The following is a 22,826-nucleotide window of genomic DNA, read 5'->3' as shown; positions in this document are numbered from 1 at the left end:
TTTTTTTCTAGCAGCTTCTACGAGTAGTTTTTCGAGAAGTTTTACCAGTAATTTTTTCGAGCCGTTCTTTCAAGTGGTTCTTTCGAGCAGTTTATCAAGTAATTTTCGAATGGTATTTTCGAGCAGTTGTTTTCCCGGTATGCAAGAAAAAAAAATTCCCGGTTTTCAGAATACGCTCGAATCGCCTCTGTTTTGTCTTTTTTTAAAGATTCCTCTTATTCAAGATTTATATGTATCTTCACTAAAAACCTGACAAACGACAAAAACAAAAACAATATAGTTCAGCGAACAATAGTGTATTCAAAATGAGCAAATACGATCTACAAAAGCCTGAAAATTGGCCTTCGCTACCAAATTCAATTTGTATTGATTTCAAGCACCGCAAAGTTAGACCAGCAGCAAACGAAATTGATATCGTACAAAACAGGGGTGCATCTAGACGTAAAAGATGCTTATGAAATACAATTCAACAAGCCTTGTAACTCAGTGTATACTATATTTAGACGCAATAAGTATTACGTTCGAGAAAATATGTTACGTATGTGTACATAAGGTTAATTTATCTTACGATACTTTGGCAAGGCGGGAGACATCCTTGTAAATCGCTAGTAACTTACGAAAATCAGCTAATTATAAGTGAGTTTTTGAACAACCTGCTCACTACTGTAAACCTTGCACTGAAACTGCGAAAAGGAGCCACTGCAGCCAAAGACAAGAAAACCCGTTCAGTAACGGCAACCAGTGAACCCAGTACTCCTGTTTCAAAAATACTTTTATCATCGAACCAACTAGCAACTGTCATCAATGTACAACAAGATACAAACTGTGGAACTAGCAATGATCCACCCACAACTGTACACCTGTACAACTGTACAACAGCAACACCGACGATGAATCAATGGATGACAAGACGAACCGCGAACAAAGTGCCGCTCAATCCTGGATTGGTGGAAATGGAAGCTCCTTTCTCCCAAGAAAAAAAGGTGACAACGAAATCCAATAGTAAAAATATAATTTTAACTAACAAAAAATTGCTCATTAGGCAGCGAAAAGCTTGTACGCGAATAAGTATGAATAAAAAAAACCATTCAATAAAAATTATATATGAATCTCAAATGAATGTAGCATGAATTCCACTGAATATCCACAGTTTTAACACTCATTTTAACACATGGATCAATAAGTCCCGAGACTAACAATGGAAACAATATTTTTTTTTGCAAAATTTTTTTTTCATCAACATAATCACCTTTTAGGGTGATACAATGGTTCCAACGTTTTTCCAATTTTTCAATACCATATTTATAAAAAAATTTATCTTTCGCTTCAAAATAAGCTTCAGTTTCAGCGATGACCTCCTCATTTGAGCCAAATCTTTTTCCCTGGAGCATTTTTTTAAGATCAGCAAAGAGCCAGTAGTCACTGGGGGCTAAATCTGGCGAGTATGGGGGGTGGGGAAGCAGATCAAAGCCCAATTCGTTCAATTTCGTTTCGCCATTGTTTTCATCGACTTGTGGCAGCCTTTTTTTGTTCCATCGAAAGCAATCGCGGCACCCACTTGGAAAAAATCTTTTTCATGCTCAATTTTTCATGAAGGATAGTAAATACACTTCCATATGATATCTGTGTCATCTCAGCAATCTCACGGAGCTTCACTTTACGATCTTTTTGACTAAAAAATTTTTGGATTTCGGGGTCGATTTTTTTTCTGAAAATATTATTTTCGAGATGACGCTTCATGCAAAATCTAAAACAATTTGGCCTAATGTTTTTTTTCTTGATTTCGGAAATCTCAAAAGTTCCAGAGTTGATTGGTTTTTCTAAAACTGTTTTCATATAGTCAATTTTTTTTAGAAAACACCAGATTACAACGTTTTATGCAAATTCTAATACATTTGGCATAACATTTTTTTATTTCTATTTTTTTCTAGTAGTTGTTTTCGCAGTCAACATACGAAAAAAAAATATTTTTGAGAAAATACAAGATTACGACGACATTTTGGACTAATTTTAAAACATTTGGCATAACAAATTCCAATTTTGAAATCTACGAAAAACATCTTGTTTTCTAGAAAACACATGATTACGACGTTTCATGCATTTGGTGAAAAGAAAAATGCTACGATTTCGGAAGTCCCCAAGAGTCAGTCAGCTTCCAATTTTACAGTTTCCCTTGAAAAGAGGCCATCAAAAACGGACGAAACGTCGGGCCATTTAAGAAAAAATCGTGCTTATATATGACTAAGAAAGCCAATAAACCTGTATCGATTTGTACGAATTGAAACTTGCTGATCAAAAAATTTATGCTGCGTTTATTCAAGAGTCAAGAAAGTTATTTTGAAAAACCTCAGAGTAGAATATTTATGAGAATATGAGTGATATGAGAGAAGCATCATTACACCACTTAACGGACTAAATGCGTACAGCGTATCGTTAGGAACAGTTTGTTGTCGGATTGAACACATGTATGGATCTGATTTTCGTAGGTTACCAGCGTTTTACATGGACAATCAAACTTGTTCTTGACCAAACATGACGTATGACAGGATAAGATTATGATTAAGAGCTTACGCAATAAACGTACACCGTTTCGGATGCCAAGAAAAAGATTCACTCATATCTCCATTTTAGCGGAAAGAAGAACATCTTGGCACTTTGAAATGCACGTTCGCGTTGTTAGTCGCTCAAAGTGAGGCCGCATTCTTGCAATGGATTCCGACTTCTGCCTTGACACCATATACATTACAATTATCAGCCGTTAAGGCAACTATCAAATTTCAGAAACTTTCTTTTAGTTGCAAGATATAAACTGTTTCGCAAATGCTTAAATTAGAGGATTTCATATTAGTTATTTTGCGAAGGAGACATGTCAGCTAGTACATGATTTCCACACCACTAAGGCAAAGGATACGCTGATTGGTGCCTCTAGATAAATGTGACTTTCAATCGTAAACTTTTTCGATTCCTGAAACAATTTCACTTTTATCTTGCAAAAAAACCCGAGACTCGCGTCGGACGTCGATTGAGTGAATAGTTCCAAAAATCTGAAAGACGCACACACGGGAACCAAAGTCGGATGAATAGGGATAGAAAGCCAGGAACCTGTGATTAATTAAAACTTTGTCGAGTCGCGTCAAGAGATCACAAATAACCAGGATCTGTTGACATGCGAGTTAGGCAACGTTAAACGGCTGAACTTTCATTTCTAGTCAGTCAGTCAGTCAGTAATGGCCGTCGCTCGTTTTCCCAACCCGCACCGGATTTACTCCTTCTGGTCTGTGACCAGCATGGCAAAATCGGGTTGGTTAGTTGGTTCCCTAGGACCGTGTTCACATCAATCATATCAGCACACTTTCCACCTCAGTGGTCGATGCCGTAGCTACTTTTTTGTTTTGCTCCATTTTTCTGTTCTGTTCAGCAGGCCGGAAGCTTGTTTTCAATGTTCTTGGGGCAGTCAAAGGGGAAACCTGGAAGGGGCGCTGGGTCAGTGGGAATGGGGATGCTTTTTGCAGATGCTCTGTCTGAACTTTGTATCTCTGTCAACGCGCAATCATTCTGTTGAATGTGTGTACAGAAAGAGTCGTAGGATGGTCCCAGTAGGATGATGGGGTGGTTTTTTTCTCTCCTTTCGTTCGATCCGACTCTCCTGGGAACGGGGATTTGCTGTCAGTTTCGCAAAAGGATTCGAATGTTACTGCGTGAGGAAACTTTTGTTGTCTGCTATCTGAAGGGGTTTGATGAATCAGATTAAGGGTCGAAAGTCAAAGTTCCAAAGTTTTGACAGTTTTAAGTTTTTTTTCAGAACTGATAAAATTTAGGCTGAAAATAAAAATATAAACTATAAAACGATAGAAACGTGAATTCCTTCCATGTACTTGGCTAAAAGAAGAAATTGCAAAAACCACATCGCCAAAGCGGATATCTTCGCAATTTGTTTTCAATATACTTCAATCTTACGAAAGTTCATTATGAGTGTAAATGTCATTACGGATGAAATTGATGAACATAAACAAAATCAACAAGATTTTAAACTCCCTGCTCCACGATTGATTCTGGGAGATTTCAATTCGCACGGAATGATGTGGGGTTCCGTTTACAGTGATAACAGATCATCTTTAATACATAATATTTGCGACAATTTTAGCATGACGGTATTCAATATGGGTAGCATGACACGGATTCCAAGACCTCCTGCACGTCCAAGTGCATTAGATTTATCTCTTTGCTTGTCAATCTCAATTCTAGATTGCACCTGGAAAGTATTTCCTGATTTACACGGTAGCGATCATTTACCAATCATCATCTCAATTAGCAGTAACAAAGGCATTGCTAATTCAGTTAATATTCCATATGATTTTACAAAAAATATTGACTGGATTAAATACCAAAGTAATATTTCAAGTGTCCTAACTTCAATGGAAGAGCTCCCTCCACTTGAAGAATATGACTTCCTCGTTTGTTCGATTCTGGAGGCCGCAGAACAAGCCCAAACCAAACGATTTCTTGGTCCATCGTCTAACAGAAGGCCTCCAAACCCTTGGTGGGACAAAGAGTGCTCAGATGCTAAACATGCAAAACAAAATGCTTTCAAGACGTTTTAAAAACGAGAAGGAGGAACTCCTCAGAATTTTGAAAAATTCTTGAATTTAGAAACCAAGTATAAGAGCATACTTCGGGCCAAGAAATGTAGCTATTGGAGACATTTTGTCGCAGGTTTGTCAAGAGAAACCTCAATGAGCACTCTTTGGAATACGGTCAGACGAATGAGGAATCGTAACGTAGGAAATGAGAGTGAGGAATACTCGAATCGATGGATATTTGATTTTGCGAGGAGAGTTTGTCCAGATTCTGTTCCTACGCAGTCTTCTCCAAATGATGATTTCATTGATAGCCCCTTTTCAATGATGGAATTTTCCATAGCACTAATGTCTTGTAACAATAACGCTCCTGGGTTGGACAGAATTAAATTCAACTTAGTGAAGAATCTGCCCGACCTCGCAAAAAGACGATTGTTGGAATTGTTTAACAAGTTTCTTGAGCAAAATATTGTTCCACCTGATTGGAGGCAAGTGAAAGTTATCGCCATTCAAAAGCCGGGGAAACCAGCTTCCAATCACAACTCATATAGACCCATTGCAATGTTGTCCTGCATCAGAAAATTGTTCGAAAAAATTATTCTACGACGTCTCGATACTTGGGTCGAGACGAACGGTTTGTTGTCAGATACTCAGTTTGGTTTCCGTAGAAATAAAGGGACGAATGATTGCCTTGCATTACTTTCGTCTGACATCCAAATTGCGTTTGCTCAATAACAACAAATGGCATCTGTATTGACATTAGAGGAGCATTTGATTCAGTATCCATTGATGTTCTTTCAGACAAGCTCCACCAACATGGGCTTCCACCGGTTATAAATAATTATTTGCACCTTTTGTCAGAGAAGTGCATGTATTTTTCACATGCCGATTTGGCAACAATCAGAATTAGCTACATGGGTCTCCCGCAAGGCTCATGCCTCAGTCCGCTCCTTTATAATTTTTACGTGAATGACATTGACATCTGTCTAGTAACCCCATGTACACTAAGACAATTGGCAGATGATGGCGTGGTTTCAGTTACTGAATCCTAAGCTATTGATCTGCAAAAACCATTGCAAGATACCTTAGATAACTTGTCCGTTTGGGCTGTTCATCTGGGTATCGAATTCTCTGCGGAGAAAACAGAGCTGGTCGTCTTTTCGAGAAAGCATGATCCCGCGCAACTCCAGCTCCATATGATGGAAAGAATGATCGCGCAGGTTTAGACTTTCAAATACCTCGGGGTGTGGTTTGATTCCAAATGCACGTGGGGAGGACACATTAGGTATCTGATAACAAAATGCCAACAAAGAGTAAATTTTCTTCGAACAATAACAGGATCTTGGTGGGGTGCTCATCCGGAAGATCTAATAAAATTGTATCAGACAACGATACTTTCAGTGATGGAATATGGATGCGTTTGCTTTCGTTCCGCTGCAAACTCTCATATTATCAAACTGGAGCGAATTCAGTATCGTTGTTTGCGAATTGCTTTAGGCTGCATGCATTCGACACATACAATGAGTCTTGCAGTTCTGGCGGAAGTTCTTCCATTGGTAGCTTTCGTCGCGACTGCTAATAAGATGCGAGGTACTGAATCCCCTAGCTATTAATAACTTCGAAAGGCTAGTTGAGCTTCAATCTCAAACAAGATTCATGACAGTATATTTTAACCATATGTCACAGGAAATCAACCCTTCAAGATATATTCCTATCCGTGTCAGCCTCCTAAATGTCCCTGACTCAACTTTATTTTTCGACACATCCATGCAGCGCGAAGTGCTTGGAATCCCGGAACACCTACGCTCGTTGGAAATCCCAAAAATATTTACAAGTAAGCTCAGGCATATTGGCTCAAACGCTGCTGGCAAAAATGAACCTTTTTTCTTGGGCAAAATAAAACAGTGCCTGAACGTCATATTGAATAATAATTATCAAATCACAATAGTTTGGGTCCCGGCTCATTGCTTCATTCCAGGCAATGAAAGAGCCGATATTTTAGCCAAACGTGGTGCTATTGAGGGTGAAATTTATGAGAGACCGATTGCTTTCAACGAATTCTATAGCGCGTCTCGCCAAAGAACACTTGCCAGCTGGCAAGCTTCTTGGGATAAAGATGATCTGGGTCGGTGGATGCACTCAATTATTCCTAAAATATCGACAAAGGCATGGTTCAGGGGACTGGATGTGAGTAGAGATTTCATTCGTGTGATGTCCAGACTCATGTCCAATCACTACACGTTAGATGCACATCTCCTTCGAATTGGACTTTCCGAGACTAATCATTGTGCTTGTGGCGAAGGTTACCGCGATATTGACCATGTTGTTTGGACATGCGCGGAGTATCGTGATGTCAGATCTCAACTAATAAATTCCTTGCGTACCCAAGGTAGACTATCCAATGTCCCAGTTCGCGACATTCTTGCTTGTCGTGACCCCTTACATACATGAAACTTCTTTATTATTTCATTAAGTCCATTGGAGTTCCAATTTAAATTTCATTTTATGTTAGACTCCATCGGTTCAACCAATAGCCAGCTATCTTATATTAAATAAAAGTGATGAGCTGATACAAACAAACCTGAAATAGTTATAAGATCATGTAGAAAATAAATGTTTATATTTATAATTATATCTCCGAAACCCAAAGTATCTGCAATTTGACCTTCGAATCTGATCAATGGTTGCTTTTGAACGAGCCTAGGATTATTGAAATCGATTCAGTCATCGTCGAAAAAATAGAGCGAAGGGCAGACAATGCCGCGCATTTGTATTTTCAACATAATGCGAATTTTGAAAGTGATAGACACTAAGGTACACCAAAAAAAATATTTTACAGGTGACTTAATCCCTCATACGATATAATTCATAAATACCTAATTTGTCAAATGACGGATAATTTCATTTGTAATAACTTAATGCTAGATAAGCTTGAATTTTACTGGTTTCGACTGTAATTTGCGTTTTGATAGCAGGTGCTACTGTATGAATTTAAATGCACCTTTTACCAGCCAAGCATATGCATGCTTCTGTAATTCAGTCGATGAACCGATGACGTACATGCGATCCAATGATACTCGGTTCAAGTCGCGGCGGTTGCTGTCAGTATTCTTTTTTTTTAATTCAATGAACTTCATGCCATGCAGTTTCAGACACAATACTAAATGTTCTTCCAAGTAAATTTGCGGGAAATGCGACGCGAATTTTTTAAGTATCTCGAAAAAATGCCTTTCCTAATCATTTGACATCAAAAAATCTGGTCGGTTACGGAAATTTCAAACTGTCTCTTAGACCTAATGTCAATATTTTTCAAAAATAAAAAGAGATAACACCAGATTTTGTTTCTTGAATTTAGAAAACATCTGGCATTTTTTTTACATAGTTTTAAGTTTTTCATTTTTCATAGTTATGCGGTTTCTAGGTGAATGACGATAACTTCAGATCTCGACATTTCATACATTTCTAAAACAGTTGCCATTAAATTTTTGTTTTCCGTTTCAGCAATTTTAAAATTTTGCGATTGTAAATTTTGGCAAAATTTCATAGTTACGCGGTTTTTTTTAATGCTAATTTTCAGTTATGCTATTTTCTATGCGAATTTTTCAAGTATCTCGAAAAAAGATTTATTTCTAAAATATTTGACATGAAATTTTCGGTTTCGGAAATTTCAAAACCACCAGATATTGATGTTTCTTGAAGTTTTAAGGCATCTGACATCATTTCATTCCTTAGTTTTCTTTTTTTTTATGCAAATTTTCTTAGTTCGGCGATTTTTGTGCAAATTTTTGAAGTAGAAAAAATTATCAGGTAGGTTAGGTTTTACAAAATTTTCGATTTCGGAAATCTCAAAAAAAAATTGACGTTCTCGAGTTTTTCATTTTTTCCATGTGATTTTTTTTAAATTGGGCGTTTTTTTGCAAATTTAGTAAATTATGCGGTTTTTCCTGCGTATTTTCAAAACTTTTTGTTATACACCGTATATAAAAGACTTGAATGTAATTCCTGTCATCGGCAATCTTAAAATTGGTCAAAGTCCCAAACATGTAATTTTCCGAACAAATTTGTTTTTCGAGACACCAGATCTCGATCATTTTTAAGACCTCTGGCAATACATTTTTGTTTTGTGGTTTTTTAATGCGAATTTTCAATGTTTTGAAATATTTTATGCGAATTATCTAAATATCTCGAAAAAAATGCATTTCTTAAACATTTCACCTTAAAAAATCTTGTCGTTTTCGGAAATCTCAAAAATTCTCTCAGACCCAATTTTGATATTTTTCAAAAAAAAATCAAGATAACACCAGATTTTTATGTTTCTTGAATTTTTAAGACAACTTGTATCAATAATATTCCTTAGTTTGGTATTTTTAATGAAAATTTTTATAGTTATAAAAACCGCTTAAGGATAAAAATTTTCGAAGTGAAGAAAGATTTATGTCAAATTTTTTTCTAAAAAATAACACTAAAACTCGACGTTTGACACATTTCTAAACACTTTGCATCAAAACAAAATTTTAGATTTCGGAAATCTCAAAAAAAAAAAATTTGGAAGTAAAGGCATATCATGACATTTTAAGACATCTATCGAAAAGAAAACAATTTTCATATAATTTATCATTTTTAGAATTGTGCATTTTTATGCGAATTTTTAAAACTATGCGGATTTTCTGGGTATTTTCAAAACTTTGCAGTTCATATAGACCGCATAGAAAAAACTTGAATGTTTTTCCTGTCATCAAACTCTACAAATCAGTACTAAGAAAATTTCCTTAGTCGAAAAATTTTGTCTGAAGCGTTTTGGCTTACAATAGCTCCGCCTTACGGGATGTTAGTATGTAGAAACGTGAATATTTAAAATGGTTTTTTTTCACATAGCTAGAAACGACTTTGCTGAGAATTACTCGTAACTTAGCACAGGGATTCGGACACGAGGGACGGAAACATGCTGTCACTAACACAGAATTATAATTATAAATATTTTTCTTTCATAGTTTTGCGTATTATTGTGCAAATTTTCAAAACTGTATGATTTTGTTTATGAGAATTTCAAAAGTTTTGCGGTTTTTTCCAGTCAGAATCAAAAAAATAACTTTTATGACGACTTTTTTTCGAGATGCCACCAGATTTCGACGTTTCATACATTTCTAAAACATTTGGTATAAGAAAATTTATCGTTTTATTTCGGTAATCCCAATGTTTGTCATGTCCCAAAACTTGGTATTTTTTTTTCAGAAAAAATTTTTTTTTGGGAAAACACCAAATTTTAATATTCCATAGATTTTTAAGACATTTGGGAAAAAAACAAAATTGTTTTTCAACAGTGTGTTCGTGTGAATTTTCAAGGTTATACGGTTTTCTTTTTGCAAATTTCAAAAGATAAGCGGTTTTTTACTCATACGGACTATCAAAGTATCTCGAAAAACGATTGTTTAAGTGGACTTTTTTCCGAGATATCTTCATATATGGACATTTCATGCATTTCTAAAATAATTGCCTTAACAACATTTTTTTTCTCGTTTCGACGATCTCAAAATTTGTTGATGTCCCGAAGCCTGTATTCTCAAAAAAAAAATACATTTTTTTGTTTTATAGTTTTGCGTTTTTATGCGAATTATCATAGTTATGCGGTTTTTTTTGCAATGCGAATTTTCAAAGTTATGCAATTTTTTATGCGAATTTTTGTAGTATCCCAAGAAAATGCATTTCTTAAACATTTGATCTTAAAAACATCTTGTCGGTTCTGGAACTCTCAAAAATTGCCTTAGACCTAATGTCGATATTGAAATAAAATCATGATAACGCCAGATTTTTATATTTCTTGAATTTCTACGACATCTGGTATCAAATTGTTTTGTTAATGCAAATTTTCATAGTTAGATTTTTTCTAGATAACTCCAGATTTCAACATTACATTCATTTCTAACAAAACTGCCATAACTATTTTTCCCGTTTCGACCATTTCAAAATTTGTTTTCAAAGTCCCAAAGTCGTTATTTTCCGAAAAAAAATATTTTCGTCATAATATTAGATTCAGATGTTTTTCTTTAATTTTTAAGACATATATTGATGTTTATTGAAGTTTTTAGACATCTGGCTTCATTTTTTTCCTTAGTTTCTCTTTTTTATGCGAATTTTCACAGTTATGCGGTTTTCTGTAATGCGAATTTTCAAAGTTATACAAGTTATAGATTTCTAAAACATTTGACATCTAATTGTTGGTTGCGGAAATCTCAAACCTTTTCTAAGATCCAATGTCAAAATTTTTTAAGAAAAAAATCAGATTTTGATGATTCTTCAAGTTTTAAGACATCGGGGGGAATCAATTTTTTTCCTTAGGTCCTTTGTTCAATAAGAATTTTCATATTTGTGAGGATTTTTGCGAATTTTCGAAATAAAGAAAGATTTATGTCGAATTGTTTTTCGAGATAACACTAAATCTCAATGTTTCACGCATTTCTAAACATTTGGCATCACAGCAAAATTTTCGATTTCGGAAATCTCAAAAAAAAATTAGACTTCCTCGGCGTATCATGCATTTTTAAGACATATATCAGGAAAATAATTGCCACATAGTTTTGCATTTTTTGTATGCAAATTTTGAAAGTTGCGGTTTATATAGACCGCATAAAAAACTTGAATGTTTTTCCTGTCATCAAACTCTACAAATCAACACTAAGAAAATTTCCTTAGTCAAGAAACTTTTTCTGAAACGTTTGGGCTTACACTAGCCCCGCCTTGTGGGATGTTAGTAAGTAGAGACGTGAATATTTAAAACGAAATTTTTTTCACATAGCTAGCAACGGTTTTGCTGAGAATAAGTCGTACCTTAACACAGGGATTCAAAATGTAGCAAACGAAGAGACGGAAACGTGCGCAGCTGTCCCAAACACAGAATTATAGCCGGTTATCGATATTCGGAAACCAGTGAGACAGTTTTATTCGTATCACGTCAACCCGATTATGCTTCTGACATTTCCTCAAGCATTTTTTTTTCATTCATTAGGAAAGAGATTGTGTATAGAGATGAATTTGCTTAGTTTGCATATGGTTTAGAAATACCACATAAAATGGGACAACATTAAAGATTCGATCTGTTTTGGCCGGGCACAGTCTTGCGTAACTTCGACCACCACTTATAGATCCGAAATGGCCATGGAGGTCAAATATTTCCAGTTAGTCTCTGATTTTCAGACCGTTTAACGTTCATTGCATCTAATAAAGATGTTAATCTCGCGTTAAAAATTTGGCTTGATCTTTCATTGCGCGATTGCAATTCCTTTCTTCTATCATACCCAAGTCTAAACCAGATAATTTTCAAGCTAGAGAGGAAAAAAAAAAACAAGGAAAAATCGCCATACGCTAAAGCAATTATTCCTTTTTTTCTTGTCTCACATCTTAAAGACATCGACATTCAACGGGAGTGATAATCATTTTCACACTCGATTTAAGTGCAAGCATTACTTTTTTTCTTTTCTGTCAGTGTCTTCTTGGCTTTCGTTCAAACTACTGCCGGGGAAAGGCAAAAAGTGCGAAACTATTCCGGATAGCTGTGAAAACGACTTATGATTGCCATAGGTAGGAAATCCAAACTCCCCTGCCTGGCAGCACCACACCAGACAGATCTCCGCGAAGTACGTGGGTGTTTTCCGAAGAAATATGGTAAGAGAAAATAAAAGTGGTTTTCCACACTTCAAACTACCATCCATTTGTCAACAGCCGCCTCCGGCAAGCCCTGGTTAGGTTGTTAGCTTGAAAACAAAAAAGAGATAACCACCAGAGCGAGAAAACAGCAAATCCTTATCGGTAAACCTTTCTGTTAATAAGCCGTTAACTGCTGGGTACGAGCGGCCATCCAATGCTGGGAACAAAGCTTATTATCGAAGATGAAATACACCCTAGCGAAGAAACTGAAGAGAGCTCGCGGAAAGGAAATGTTTCCGATGCAATCTAAAGTATGAAAAAAAAGAACGATAATTACTCGATAATGGTGCAATATTTATTTCTTCATAAAGCAAACTCAGCTGCGCTGGCTGCACACTACACTGCGAGAAAAAGGTTCGACAAAACTATGATAAGTTCGGTTTATTTTTGTCGTTCAATAGTGACATGTTGTCAAATTAATTACAATTTACAATTAACAAGGCTTAAATTGTCACCATTGTACAAAAAGAACTGTTATTTTGAGTTTGTCGTTTTCATACAGAATCGAGAACAATGTTTGAAATGTACTTGGCTTGGTCACCAAGCGTTTCCGTAATCAATACAAACTTCAGAGGATTTAGACGTGTCAATTACAATATTACAACAAAAAATAATCGCTGAAAGCCCAATTCCATTATCAAAGATTCATTACTACTATTACTACTATCGCACCTTGCACCGAAGCCCAAAGTGTACTCCGCACTCTCCTCGCCGCCCAATCGCAAATGTTTCTCCTGCAAAGTTTACCACCATCGCCTGTCATCATCACGAGCCGAGCGCGTTGGCCACGGCACAGCAGGAATGTTCAGCTGAAGCATTCGCACAAACATTGACCATTAGGATGCAAAGTGCGACAGACATGTTTATCGAAAATTTTGCAGCTGCATCAACAGGATCTCCCGTGATGCCGAGAAACGGGACCAGGACCAGGACCGGGCTACTCGTTATCAGGGTCTCCAGTAGCTCGAGTAAGCGCGATAACAACAGGCGAAAACGAAAACGGGCTACATTTCACATGTTCCATATCTGATGGTGAAGCTACAACTGAACAGTAACCGAGGCTTCGTGAACCGACCAGAAATGAGAGACGAGTCGCAGCGCGAAAGGACCACTTCGATTGAAAAACCGATGAAAGCCTCGTGTAAACACACGGGTCGGGTCGACCGGATTTTGCCTGCGTTCGCTCAACAGGCACGGGGAAACACTCAGTGCGCTAGCTAGCTGGCAAGTATTTATTTCATTATACCAGGATGACCCAGATAAATATCTGTTTGCACACAAACCTGGAGTGGCGCCGGTGAACTACGTTGTTGGGCGATTTTTAATCTCTCTCGGTGGACGGTTGATAAGAGGAAAATATGTCGCCTGCTTGCTGCCAACGAAAACTGTTTCATATCAAACACTGATATTTAGTTCAGATTAACCGTTAAAAGTATTCAATATTGAAACCGATTTTCACCAAAAGGTTCGAAACATCCGCCGAATAGAGAAATTATCTCTGAAAAATGCGGGCATTCCGAAAAACTGAGCAGTTGAAATTTCTACGAACTTCCAAAGTAAACGCATCTCGATGTGAAGCAAGTGCATTTGTTTCAACTGAATAAAACGATTAATGCGGTACACATTCAAATCCATAAAAAAGTTGAAAACCATTGAATCTGTTTAAATCAAAGACTATACATATGTAAAAATTAGCGCCACTGAAGTGCGTGTATATGATATGACTTTCTCTGCTATACTGTGGAAAAAAAATCCAGTCAAATTCCATTGAACCAGCTGTAACAAAAGATATCGATCATGTATAATAGAATTTTTCGTGCGAATGGTACGCGGCTAAAAAATCAATGAAATAAAAAACCAAAACGATTGGTAACGACTGGAATTTGATTCGGCAATCACTAGATCACAAAGCGCGTCCGTGACTTGATTGATCCATAGATGCTTACCAGGTACACTGAGGTACTTTTTACGCGGTTTTTTACGAGGCTTCGGATTTCCAAAGTGGCGCGTTTTTTACGCGATTTTCCAAAGCTATTCGGTTCTCTTGTTTTGTCCTAGAAATGCATGAAACGTTGAGAACTGGTGTTATTATGTTGTTATTTTTTCTAATTTTTATAATTTTTGTAATCTCTGTATTTTTTGTAATTTTTGTAAATTTTGTAATTTTTGTAATTTTTTTAATTTTGTTAATATTTGTAATTTTTGCAATTTTTGTTACTTTTGTAATTTTTGTTATTTTTGTAATTTTAGTATTTTAGTAATTGTAGTAATTGTAGTAATTTTAGTAATTTAAGTAATTTTAGTAATATTTTTTTATTTCGATTATAGAGGTTTTAACCTTAAGGTCATTCGCCTCTTCGGGACAGAAAAATTGTCTGACCCTATGTGCGGGGATGGGAATCGAACCCAAGTGAAAGGGCATCGACTTACCCATCACGCTATACCCGTCCCCTTTTAGTAATTATAATAAATTTAGTAATTTTAGTAATATCTGTAATTTTAGTAATTTTAGTAATTTTAGTAATTTTAGTAATTTTAGTAATTTTAGTAATTTTAGTAATTTTAGTAATTTTAGTAATTTTAGTAATTTTAGTAATTTTAGTAATTTTAGTAATTTTAGTAATTTTAGTAATTTTAGTAATTTTAGTAATTTTAGTGATTTTAGTAATTTTAGTAATTTTAGTAATTTTAGTAATTTTAGTAATTTTAGTAAATTTAGTAATTTTAGTAATTTTAGTAATTTTAGTAATTTTAGTAATTTTAGTAATTTTAGTAAATTTAGTAATTTTAGTAATTTTAGTAATTTTAGTAATTATAGTGATTTTAGTCATTTGAGTAATTTGACTAATTTTAGTAATTGTAGTAATTTTAGTAATTTTAGTAATTTTAGTATTTTTAGACATTTTAGTGATTTTAGCAATTTTAGTAATTTTAGTAATTTTAGTAATTTTAGTAATTTTAGTAATTTTAGTAGTTTTAGTAATTGTAGTAATTTTAGTAATTGTAGTAATTTTAGTAATTTTAGTAATTTTAGTAATTTTAGTAATTTTAGTAATTTTAGTAATTTTAGTAATTTTAATAATTTTAGTAATTTAAGTAATTTTAGTAATTTTAGTAGTTTTAATAATTTTAGTAATTTTAGTGATTTTAGCAATTTGGGTATTTTAGTAATTTTAGTAATTTAAGAATTTTTAATAATATTAGTAATTTTAGTAATTTTAGAAATTTTAGAAATTTTAGAAATTTTTGTAATTTTAGTAAATTTAGTAATTTTAGTAATTTAGTGATTTTAGTGATTTTAGTAATTTTAGCAATTTTAGTAATTTAGTAATCTAGTAATTTTAGTAATTTTAGTTATTTTAGTCATTTTAGTCATTTTAGTAATTTTAGTAATTTTAGTGATTTTAATAATTTAAGTAATTTAGGTAATTTAAGTAATTTTAGTAGTTTTAGTAATTTTAGTAATTTAGTGATTTAAGTGATTTTAGTAATTTTAGTAATTTTAGTAATTTTAGTATTTTTAGTAATTTTAGTATTTTTAGTAATTTTAGTAATTTTAGTAATTTTAGTAATTTTAGTAATTTTAGTAATTTTTAGTAATTTTAGTAATTTTAATAATTTTGGTAATTTTAGTAATTTTAGTAATTTTAGTAATTTTAGTAATTTTAGTAATTTTAGTAATTTTAGTAATTTTAGTAATTTTAGTAATTTTAGTAATATTAGTAATTTTAGTAATTTTAGTAATTTTAGTAATTTTAGTAATTTTAGTAATTTTAGTAATTTTAGTAATTTTAGTAATTTTAGTAATTTTAGTAATTTTAGTAATTTTAGTAATTTTAGTAATTTTAGTAATTTTAGTAATTTTAGTAATTTTAGTAATTTTAGTAATTTTAGTAATGTTAGTAATTTTAGTAATTTTAGTAATTTTAGTAATTTTAGTAACTTTAGTAATTTTAGTAATTTTAGTAATTTTGGTAATTTTAGTAATTTTGGTAATTTTAGTAATTTTAGTAATTTTAGTAATTTTAGTATTTTTAGTAATTTTATTAATTTTAGTAATTTTAGTAATTTTAGTAATTTTAGTAATTTTAGTTAATTGTAGTTAATTGTAGTTAATTGTAGTTAATTGTAGTAATTGTAGTAATTTTAGTAATTTTAGTAATGTTAGTAATTTCAGTAATTTTAGTAATTTTAGTAATTTTAGTAATTTTAGTAAATTTAGTAAATTTAGTAATTTTAGTAATTTTTGTATTTTTGTAATCAATGTAATTTTTGAATTTTGAGTAATTTTTGTAATATATTCTAAGTCTACTCTGAAACATAGAAAATTTTCGATTGTTTTTCCAAAAAAATATCGTTCCGTGATTACTCTAGATCTCAACGTTTCATGTATTTCTAAGAAATTTGGCGTCAAAAAAGTCTAGTTTTGCGGTTTGTTTTCTACGCGGATTTCCGAAGGCGCGTCTCGATCCTGAAGTTGATCGTTTCAATTTTTTTTTTTTTGAAAATACAAACATTTGACATCAAAAACTTCGGATTTCGGAAGTGTCAAAATTCACGGTCCCAAAGTTCTGAAGTCGATTCTTAAAAAAATAGTTTTTGAAAATTACTCCAGATCTCGACGTTTCATGAATTCCTAAGACACTTGGCGTCAAAATAAAATATCGATTTCGGAAATCTCAAAAAGTCCCTGAGTCGATTTTTTTTGACGTTTCATGCATTTCTATGAAATTGGGCATACAAAAAATTTCTTCAGTTTTACGGAATCAAATTACATATCAAAAATCTCAAAATTTTCGAAGATACACGGTTTTTCATGCAGATTTCGTGAGTTACGCGGGTTCTTAAGCGGATTTTCGAAGTTACGCGTTTTTCATGCAGGTTTCCGAAGTTAAGTAAGCTTGTACCTTCTTTCGTGATTTTCGATCAAGGCACGAGGCTCCCATGTACATCGCTGGTAACCTACGACAATCAGATGGCTACATGTCAACATCGCCAAGTCGATTTTTTGAGACATTTTTTTATCTTGAGATGACACCAGACCTTACGTTTCGTGCATTTCTAAGACATTTGGCATCAAAAAATATGTCTTTAGTTTTGCGTTTTTTTCTCTACGCGGACTTCGGAAGTTACGCGGTCCCAAAGTTGATATAGTCAAAAAAAATTTTTTTGAAAATCCAAATCTGTACGTTTCATGCATTTCTAAGAAATTTGGAATAAAAAAAATTCAGTTTTACACATTACGCGGATCTCCGAAGTAACGCGATCCCAAAATCTAAGGTGGTGAAGTGTTAAGACTTTTGGCATAAAAAATCGATTTCGGAAGTCTCAAAGTCCTAAAGTCGATTGGTTTCAGAAAAACATTTCTGAAATTACTCCAGATCTCGACGTTTCATGACATTTGGCATAAAAAAAATCAACTTCGGTTATTTTATAAATTCGGAGTCATAAAGCTCCAAAGTCTAAAATTTCTACTCGGTAATCTCGAAATTCGCGGTCCCAAAGTCCTGAAGTCGATTCTTAAAAAAAAGTTTTTTTAGATTATTCCACATCTCGACGTTTCATGAAATACTAAGACATTTAACATAAAATATCGATTTCGGAAGTCTCAAAATTATTCTAGGTTCCAAAGTCGATTAAAAATAAATTCTATGAGGTTTAGATCGGGACTTTCCATGCATTTCTAAAAAATTTGGCAGCAAAAACAAATTGTAGTTTTACAGATTATTTCTAGGCGGATTTCAAAGTTACACGGTCTTAAAGTCAAAAAACCATTTTTTCCAACTAATTTTTATAGATTACTTCATACCTCGGCGTTTTATGAATTTCTAAGATATTTAGAATCGAACAAAAAATTCCGATTCTAAGACATTTAGAATCAAACAAAAAATTGAGATTTCCGCTGAAAATTTGCGATCCCAAAATCAAAAAAGTCGATACTTTTCAAAAAAAAAATTAATGAAATTGACATTTGACATTAACAAATTTTCAAAGTCCCTATATCCAATTTTTTAAAGTATAAATTTAATTTCGATAGAATTCATCATCAACAGTAAAGAAATTAGATTTACAGATTATTTCTACACGGATTTCCTACATTACGGTCCTAAAGTCCCCAAGGTCGATTTTATTTTCGAAAATTTTCTTGAGATAACATCAGATCTCGACGTCTCATGCATTTCTAATGCATTTGACATAAAAAAAAATAAACTTCGAAAATCTAAAAATCTCCGAAGTTAAACGGGTTTTTAAGCGGATTTCCAAAGTTACGCAGTTTTTTATGCGGATTTCTGAAGCTATGCGTTTCTTTACGCAGGTTTCCGAAGTTAAGTAATATTATACTTTCTTTCTTGACTTTCGATCGAGACACAAGGCTCCCATGTAAACCGCAGGTAACCTACAACAATCAGATTTTAATCGATTTTTTAAATTTTAGTTGGTTTGACGTATAGCCGCCATAACTAAGTTGCAAAAACTGAGCGGAAACATATATTGGAGAAGCCAAATGGATGAAAAACTATCAGAAAAGATGATTTATTGGAGAAAGATACGTTCAGAGACAGGACTCGAACCTGCGTTCTTATGCATTCCGTGCATACGCGCTACCATTTCGCCACTCTGAATCTTGTTATAGACTCTCTAAAACGCCAGTCAGACATAGTAGAACGTACATCGAACATGGTCTACATCCTGGCCGTCACCAGACCGATACCTTACATCCAAACATCTTCTCTGTCCATCAAACACTAGTCTTCTCGCTTTATACCTATTTTCCGCTCAAGCACTGAGTAGGAGAGTGTATATATAATCACTTGTCATCTTCTTTAATGGTGCCAGTCGCTGGCTGGATATCCATGGCGCTAGTTTTATTGCAGTTTTCTTTTTTCAGTTAATGTCGCTGTTAAAACTTCATGATATTATATTCATTAGTGCGTGAGTTATTGTGCTAAGAGTGAAGCTAGTTTTATTATTTTCAGAACAATGGATAAAAAATAATTTCGTGTTTTAATTTTACACTGCTTCTTGGTGGGAAAAAATACTGTTCAAGCTAAGCAATGGCTTGAAAAGTGTTATGAAGACTCCGCTCCATCAGAAACAACAAGAAAACGTCGCACAGTGGTTCGAATCAATAAAAACGTGGACATAAATCAGTAGCTGCCAAACCGTTCTTTTAATGCATATAGTTGCTTTGAAGAAATTATTTACAAATATATACCGCGTAATTTGATCCTATCATTAATTGTTCATGGCCTACTTTGACAAAAAATGTAACCATAACTTTTTTTTCTGAAGAGATAGACATTTTTTTTCTTCTACAAAGTTTTAGAACTATTAAAAATAATTTACTTTGTCAAATATACCAAAAGTCTAGGTCGCACCGTTTCGGATATACAAAGCGCTTTTATGGCAACCCCCTTAAAATCAGTTTTTTATTCAATTTTTGAAAAAAAAATATAAAATTTCATAATTTTGTAGAAGCTAATGCATAAGTTTATTCTTTTCTGGAAAATTTATGCATAATTTTACCTTTTCTACCTAGGAAACCTTGTGACGAAGCGAAATATGCAACTTAATGCAGCAAACTTTTATAATACTTATAGGAGAACATGTACCTTATCCAATTTATTTTCCAATGAGAATATCTTGAGTACTCTTCGTGTGCCTCATTTTCACTATGGCCATGCTGAAACCATGAATGGTTAAGAAACAGAGGGCGTCACGCGCCTGCTATTTCTGTAACTCACTTTTGCAGTGAGCGTCGCCCGACCAACATCTCGTCTTAAAAATTGTGTTGCTTCGCGATAACAGAAATTCATTTACACGTTTAAACATGGAATCTCTTCGTAAAGGTTTGTACTTTAACAATACTTTATCATATTTTATCTAGAAAACATTTTTCCATTTTTTAAATATGTGTTGAAGTTTTGATAATTTTTCGGATTTTCAATAATTAAAACTAAATTTGAAAAGACCTAAAATTGCATCTAGTTCCATTTAGATTTATTCTAATATTGTCAATTATCAAAAAGTAACAAAATAAAAATCGCAACAATTTGCTTAAGTTGCGTGTGCAAGCATGAACTTGTTTATGCGTGTTTACGCGCGTCCAGATTGGTAGTCGGAAATAGGATAGAAATATCTTTCATATATTTGCATACGTGCATAGCATATATAGTAATAATCCATGGGGTATTTCTCACAAAGCCTTTTTTTAACAGCCTGTTAAATATAACAAAGATACAAAAAATCGTCCAAGGCATGAAATGTACGGTTTTTTCTTAGTTTTCAAATAAGTGATTCCTTAAAACAACCTTTATAGTTTATTGAAATAAAAAAGTAAAATATAAATAAACAAATAAAAAAAATCCAAACTTGGGCCTAATTTCTTTTGTTTTTGTTGAAAAAAGATACCTTAGGGGTTTAACTCAAGTTTCAGAGTGAGCAAATTTTTTTCGGAGCAGTGAATTTTTCAATCACGACCCGCACGCGCGGAATGAATGTAAAAAAGGTAAAATTATGCATAAATTTTCCAGAAAAGAATAAACTTATGCATTAGCTTCTACAAAATTATGAAATTTTATATTTTCTACAATTATTCCAAACGAAGTATGCATAAAAAAATAACTCGAAACAAGTTATGACTAAAAAACTAGTTTTAAGGGGGTTGCCATAATTCAGTAATTAAAACAAACTAAAAAAAAGTTCCACCTAAAAAAAAGTTCCACCGAGTTCCACTTAGATTTTTTTATGATATTGGGCACATCTTTTCCTACAAATTTGGTAAAAATCAGCTGCATAAAGTTGCATATTTCGCTTCAGTGCAAGGTTTTATCCTAGGTAAAAAAAGGTAAAATGTTGCATAACTTTGCCAGGAAAGAACAAACCTATGCACTATCTTCAACAAAAATATGCGATTTTATAAATTCTACAATTATTCCAAACAAAGTATGCATAACAAAATAACTCGAAACAATTTATGAATAAAAAACTGATTTTAAGGGGGGTGCCATAAAAACGCTTTGTATATCCGAAACGGTGCGACCTAGACTTTTGGTATATTTGACAAAGTAAATTATTTTTAATAGTTCTAAAACTTTGTAGAAGAAAAAAAATGTCTATCTCTTCAGAAAAAAAATTATCGTTACATTTTTTGTCAAAGTAGGCCATGAACAATTAATGATAGGATCAAAATACGCGGTATATATTTGTAAATAATTTCTTCAAAGCAACTATATGCATTAAAAGAACGGTTTGGCAGCTACTGATTTATGTCCACGTTTTTATTGATTCGAACCACTGTGCGTCGGTTTGCTGACTTCAAACGTGATCGTAGAGACACCGATGATGCAGATCGCAGTGGACGTAAAAATGAGGTGGTAAAACCAGAAAACATAAAAAATCCACTAAATTGTTTTGAATGATCGAAAATTGAAGTTGCGTGAGTTAGCTGACATCGTAAAGATATCAAAAGAACGCCGCGTTTGCTCACCGTTGACCAAAAACGAGATTGTGTCGATGATTCTGAACAGTGTTTGGCCATGTTTAACCGTAACAAACCGGAATTTTTGCGTCGATATGTGACAATGGATGAAACATGGATTCATCATTTCTCTCCGTAATCAAAACGATTGTCATCTGAGCGGACAGCAACTGGTGAACCTCGCCTAAAACGCCCAAAATCACAATAATTGACAGAAAAGGTTTAGGTCTCGGTTTTTTGGGATGTGCGTGATGTAATATTTATCGACTATTTTGAGAAAGGAAATACCATTAACAGTGAATATTATATAGCGTCATTGGATCGTTTGAGGGCTGAAAATGCCAAAAAATGACCGCATACGGCAAAGAACAAAATTTTGTTTCATCAAGACAACGTATCGTATCACAAGTCAATCGAAACAATGGCAAAACTACATGTATTGAACTTTGAATTGCTCCCACATCCACCGTATTCGTCAGATTTGGCTCCAGCAGACCTGAAAAAATGCTCGCCGGTAAGGAATTCCGCACGAATGAAGAGAATATCGCTAATACTGAGACCTATTTTGAGGCAAAAGATAAACCGTTCTACAAAAGTTGTATTGAAATGTTAGAGCGGCGCTGGAACGATTGCGTTGCTCTTGATGAAGATTACGTTGTGAAATAAAGTTAACTTTGAACCAAAAAAAAAGTCGTGTTCTCTTTGATAGTCCCTGGACTAACACCTAGCTTAAGTTTAATGTTTTTGTTGAACCTTTAAAAGTTCAACACAAAACTGCTGACGCAATGATGAACCGAAGGCGAAATGTAGAAAGAGAAAATAGTTATGTGCAATTAGCACAAAACCGGTACCCCTGCGGTAACAAAACCCCTTAATAACATGTATTCGGTTACTAGATGATTGATACAGAAAATGAAGAAGTTTTATGCCTGCTGGGAACAGAGTTGAAAGTTGTTGTGAGTGTTTTTACTTTGTACTTACGACTCGTATGGCATCTTACAGAATGATATTTACCTGCAACGAAAGGAGACAAAAAAAAGCAACCATTAGAATCTGAATCCACTACC

At 33.7% G+C, this 22,826-nt stretch overlaps 2 protein-coding genes across 6 annotated transcripts in view; both read right to left on the bottom strand.

Moving 5' to 3' along the window:
* The window catches only part of LOC131436322 (peripheral plasma membrane protein CASK-like), a 741,277-nt gene that overhangs the window by 256,371 nt on the left and 462,080 nt on the right, over positions 1-22,826 (bottom strand). Inside the window, exon 12 of one of the 5 annotated variants that reach the window (XM_058605022.1) lies at positions 22,741-22,773. The exons of the other annotated variants lie outside the window; for them this stretch is intronic. Coding sequence (XP_058461005.1) covers positions 22,756-22,773 — 18 coding nt within the window. The 3' untranslated portion in view covers positions 22,741-22,755. Of the gene's footprint in view, positions 1-22,740; positions 22,774-22,826 lie in introns of those variants that run through there. 5 annotated transcript variants of the gene reach the window in all.
* The window catches only part of LOC131436312 (peripheral plasma membrane protein CASK-like), a 582,446-nt gene that overhangs the window by 532,655 nt on the left and 26,965 nt on the right, over positions 1-22,826 (bottom strand). The window lies entirely within an intron of this gene.

This window comes from Malaya genurostris, chromosome 1 (assembly GCF_030247185.1).
Source record: "Malaya genurostris strain Urasoe2022 chromosome 1, Malgen_1.1, whole genome shotgun sequence".
Lineage (NCBI taxonomy): Eukaryota > Metazoa > Arthropoda > Insecta > Diptera > Culicidae > Malaya > Malaya genurostris.
The sequence above is the reverse complement of the archived record's forward strand: the minus strand, read 5'-3'. Positions and strand labels throughout refer to the sequence as shown.